Source organism: Anneissia japonica, unplaced genomic scaffold (genome assembly GCF_011630105.1).
Source record: "Anneissia japonica isolate Jap-2015-1 unplaced genomic scaffold, ASM1163010v1 scaffold287917_len653891_cov171, whole genome shotgun sequence".
In the NCBI taxonomy this organism is placed as follows: domain Eukaryota; kingdom Metazoa; phylum Echinodermata; class Crinoidea; order Comatulida; family Comatulidae; genus Anneissia; species Anneissia japonica.
This window is the reverse complement of record NW_022747660.1, coordinates 493,399-499,071: the sequence shown is the minus strand read 5'-3', so window position 1 is coordinate 499,071 and position 5,673 is coordinate 493,399. Positions and strand designations below refer to the sequence as shown.

The 5,673-nt window shown below is 31.4% G+C and overlaps 1 protein-coding gene across 1 annotated transcript in view; it reads right to left on the bottom strand.

Annotated features, from left to right (window-relative positions):
- LOC117120526 overlaps positions 1-5,673 on the bottom strand; it is a 78,898-nt gene that overhangs the window by 50,286 nt on the left and 22,939 nt on the right. The window contains exons 7-11 of the mRNA XM_033265538.1: positions 4,703-4,711; positions 2,423-2,542; positions 1,960-2,076; positions 1,097-1,269; positions 801-888 (exon numbers count right to left, since the gene is read on the bottom strand). Coding sequence (XP_033121429.1) covers positions 801-888; positions 1,097-1,269; positions 1,960-2,076; positions 2,423-2,542; positions 4,703-4,711 — 507 coding nt within the window. The remainder of the gene's footprint in view (positions 1-800; positions 889-1,096; positions 1,270-1,959; positions 2,077-2,422; positions 2,543-4,702; positions 4,712-5,673) is intronic.

The window sequence follows — 5,673 nt, the reverse complement described above, 5'->3', positions numbered from 1 at the left end:
CTTATGCCTGCAGGTCCATACTAATGCTACAATAAAACAAGGCAAGAACTGATATTTTATAATTACACTACCAAACTAAACAACCAGGGAGTTTCTAAGTTTCTTCCTTATCAAGTGAATGCTGCCTCTCATTAGGATAAGTTTGATGGTCGCTAATTCATTTGATTTAATTCGAACGTCTAATTTTCACCTTTTTTCTCTATTTTTCCCACATATTTCTCTTTATAACTTCACTCCTACATGTCCGATTTTCACCACTGTTCTTTTATCCTATTCTAAATTTAATAACAGTTTTAGTAATCTTAATTTTAATTCATAGGTTGCCAAATCTCGTCGGACTTCTTAAATCTGTAACCATAGTTTTTCAAATCTTCCTGTGTAAATGTACCGAATCGCCTGAAGTTTTAATGTAGCAGCTCCACTGATACTATGCCGATTTTCGGCATTGTTGTGGCAACATGTACTTTATCTATTACCTACAGCATATGTAAAAATCAATTTGATTGGTTAATAAACGACATCAGATTTTTATTTTTGTAAGAATCAACTAATAGCAAGTCAGTTTAGAAGCCAATGTTAGAATAGTGAGCGAATATTTGACTGTATGTTCGAGCAGAAGGAGCTTAATTTTGGAGTTAAAATTTAGAATGTTATTTCTTTATCTTGAAATATTATTTTGATTTTTAGTTGTATATTAGTCTCTGTATATTATACACTATGAGCCTGCACCTACTACTTTCTCTACCTTCACACAAACTAAATACCTCTATTGCAATGGTACATTTGCACGCTTTACCAACCAGCCATTGAATTCGCTTCTACACGATAAGGGAATTTATCAAACCGTACACAAAGGCAATTTTGACCAACTGGGTGATCAAACTTATCCTAAAGGATAAACAAAACTGGTTTTCCATTGCATGAAAAACCCTGGAATTGATAAATAAATTAACCATTTTTCATACCAGAATACTTTAGACCTAGAAAGATTCACCCCCTGACTCACAAGCATTTTTTGGCTGAGCCTCATGGTGCTAGGCACCTCCTGGAATCTCATAGCAATTACTCCCTCAAAGTATCCTCATATTGGCTTTACCAAGATTAGACTCACATTTTCTCTGTCTCTTGACAAAATATTTATTAACTTACTAATAAAAATTTCACACCGGTCGCCTTGGTAACCAGCTGGACATGTACATGAATATTCAAGTCCATTGTTAACACAGGTGGCGCCATTCAAACAAGGAATACTTGCACATGGCAGTACAACTAGAATAAGAAAACAATACACAATTTTAGGATGATTATTTCTAATGTACTATATTTTTACTATAATAAAAACAAAGTACAGTATATATAATATTTACTATTTTACTATATTTTTTAAGGAATTTTACATAAATTATATGGGTACAATAACTCACCTGTATCACATACTTCAAATGTAAGGATACAAAATTTGACTTACCTATACATATTACACTTTTAAGAGATACAATATCTACTCATCTGTATCACATATTACACCGGTAAAAGGGGGTATACTTGACTCACCTATACCACATATTACACCTGTAAAAGTGTTACATCATCAGACTGACCTGTATCACATTACACCTGAAATTAGGGTACAGAATTTGACTTGCCTGTATCACATGTTGAACCTGTAAATACCTGTATCACATGTTACACCTGTAGATAGGGCACTGTACAACTTCTGACTCACCTGTATCACATTTTACACCTGTAAAAGGGGTACAACATCTAACTCACCTGTATCACATATGTTACACCTGTAAATGGTGTACATCTGAATCACTTGGATCTCATGTTACACCTGTAAAAGCATACAGAATCTGACTTACCTGCATTGCATGTTACACCTGTAAATAGGTACATCTGGCTCACCTATATCACATTTTACACATGTAAATAGGTACTGTACAACATCTGACTCACCTGTATCACATGTTACACCTGTAAAGCCTGACGAACAATCACACTGGAATACTCCATTGTCACTGCTGCAAGTTGCTCCATTCTGACACGGGGAACTTAAACAGGCATCTACAGTAGCTATAAGAGCAAAGAAATTACAATTATTATTCCCAAAAGGAAAATATGTAGGCCAAGTAATCCTGTTTTTTTTTAAATAATTATTAATAATAATAATAACACTGTAATAATAATAATATTAAAATAATAATAATGAACAATAATGAATAATAATATTTATTAATTGGAAATTTTAGTTGTATATAGATGCCTGTTACAGAATTAATTTTTGTCACATAATGCTTATATAACTTATTGTTTTGATACATATTCTGCCATGGATTTTGGTGCTATACAAATTCTTGTTGATTGATTGATTGGAAAAATATATTTCATTTTAAAATATTGATACATATTTAAAACTTACGTGTTTTGCACTGGATGCCCATAAATCCTGAAGTGCACAGGCACACTACACTGCCTCCAGCTTGGTTTACACACATCGCACCATTGAAGCAGGGTTGCAGGAGTGCACAGAAATCATCAGCTGGAATGCATACAAGTCAACTTTAGATATTGCTACATCTGCCATAATGGTTGCATTCACCATTGTTTGTATGTTTGCGTATTTATTTGTTAACAAGATTCATTTAAAAACAATCAATGGATCACCATAAAAGTTAGTGGAACAGACATATTGGTGTTCTAAGGAAATGATTAAATTTTGTAAGTGGAAAGGTCAAATGTCAAGGTCATACAAAGTCAAATAAATTGGTGTAGTGAAGGTATGAACTCCTGCACCTGCTCTAGTTTAAGAGTGATTGGAGAATGGAATCAAAATACTAATAAAAATATAAAATCATAAATTATTAATTCATTCAAATTTAATGATCTTACAGTTTTTAAGCCCTGTTGGAAGAGTTTGGCTCGATTCCCAATAATGATAAGGTTTAAAATACATACAAATATTTCACTTCAGAATTTTTCTGGCACTGTTTTGTGAACCAATATATAATATTATTACATAATACTACTATATCTCAATTTTGATAGATTTTAAATTACTTAATGTTTCTCAATCAGACAAAAGGACTACATTGAAAGTAATGAAGTTGGTGACTTAAAGTACATATTGTAGATTCCAATAAATATAAATTATCGTTAGTAGTGAGTACTTTTAAATTATGCTTTAAAAATTGTAATTGAGTGAGTGACTGGTGCAAAAAAAATCAATGTGTGACATAGTCAATTCAATGTGCAATCGTGAGACAAAATGTGAGTTGTGTAAAGATAAAGCATTCATTGTTATTGACACACTAAAAACAGATATTTGCCTTATGAACTTGTGTAAAGAGGGGTTAAAGTCAGTAATGTGTAGGCTTATATGTAAACAGACCTTCCCTTACAAACTATTGTTATGAAAGATTTATGTTCCATACAGGAAAGCAAACATGGAAAAGATGGTAAGGCATATCAGGAATCAGGGAAAACATGCAGTTGTTCATTTACAAACACAGGTGAATAAGGTACAAAGAGGAAGTGAGTGGAAACAAAACATTTCAGTTATGTAAAGTAAGAAAACGATTAAAAAAGCCTCAGTTCAATCAAAACTAAACAGGGTGGGTACTTAAGTTTAAAAAATACAGTAGTAGGGCAATTGGGGAAAAACAACCTAGCAACAATATTACGTTTTAAGAACTTATAATAATGTTAAAGTTTGGTGTTGAAAACGTTATTTTGTAGAACCATATACGTAATTAGAACGTAATTTCGCAACTACATAATGTTTGAATGTTCTTGCAACATAGTGTGAATGTAAACCACAATGTTATAAAAACATTATGTTTTTGCTGGGAAGGTCTGCAGAGATCGTAAAGCACATTGGTGATCTACAGCTTGTTTTTGTGTAGTACTGTAGGCCCGGCTTAAGATAAACATGGAGAAGTGAAAACTAAATATAAGGACAATAGAGAGTATAAGAAAATAGAGGAAAGGAAAGGTAGAGAGGGCTTTTAGACATGAAACATTCATGTTTGAATATCATCCCGAGTCATCACTCTCATAGTTTTTACAATATATGTGGCAAAGACAAGCCAAACCAGTCACTCGTCGCAAATCCTGTTTTGGAGATAATGGCCAAAACATGCTGGAATGTCACAATTTTGGAAATCTATTTAATTGGACTAAACTAACCTTTATATATCTATACAGTACATCATGCTATGCTGTTATTTTCCTCATTTTCAATGTTAAAACAACAATTTTTAACGATTTGGTGATGGTTTCTGCCTAAGAAATGCCTAAAATCGTAAACTTTGAAGGCTGATTTCTCAAATATTGTTCTTTAAACAGCTGTATGTTTAAACTCGTTTAACTTCATAACAAAGTGTCGGATTTAAATGATTTTTTTTACCATTTTATAGCACTCATTGTACTGTTAAACCCTGTATTAATAACTAAAAATTGATTTTTCTGACGAGTGACTGGTTTGGCTTGTCTTTGTCACATATTGGTAGACATTATTGATATTATGTTTGTGCTGAAACTATAAATAATAAAACCAAGTAAATATTATTGCATAACAAAAATATGTAAAATACAATACAAAAGAAGTGCACTGCAGGAAATACCATAAAATAGGAATATAATTTAAGAAAAACAAGCAAAAGAAAAATTTGAACAAAGCAGTAAAAACAAAAATAATTACCTAATAATGCTGGCAAGCATTGTTTGTTTTTGAAAGAGAAGAAATTTGGAAACATTAAATTAACTTATGTATACCTTTCGGTTATAATTACACAAAAATTTTAAATAATTATGTTCATTGCATGATCGTTATTTATTTCTATTTTTATTCATTAAAAATACAATTGCTTAGGATGCATAATAATACAGAACCTGAGGATAATAATGATGATGATGATCGGTGATGATGATGATGATGATGATAATGATAATGATGACTGCAGCGATGATGATAGGAAGGAGGATGATTTGTTTATGATAAATGTGATGAAATGATATTGTCATTACAATACACAATAGTTTATATTGATGATGGCATTTTTCAATCAAATTCTTCGTTAACCTTGATGGCCAATTCTATACAAAACCAAGGAACATACAAAAAATGATAAAATGTAAAATTAATAATATACATTAAATTGAATAGTCAGACATCAAACGATGTCCAAAACTTAAAAGCAAAAGTAATAAAAAGTAGTACTAATTGATATTGATGATGATGAATGAAGATAATGAATGACGCATGATGGAGATGAATGTTGATGATGACATTAATGATGATTATGATTTAATATGATTATGAGTGATGATGATAGCAATGATAAATGATGATAATGATGAAGATGACTGATGAACAAGGCAAAATAAAAATATTATTGTGTTGGCCACGCCTGACCGACCCAAAATGTACGAAATTGATGTTCGGCATTTTAGTTTTTTTGTATTTTTGTTGTGACTACAACAATTTTTTTTTTTTAATGAGCTAAAGAGGCTGGAGTAAGACTCTTGTCTTTAATGAAAGGATTTGTGATGAATAGGAAAGTAACAGGCCTTGAAATAATTCCAATTACCAAAGCATTGTAATAATAACATTTATTGATAATCATCAAACCAATCATTTGAACTTAATTAATTTTTATTCTTCTCTGTTGT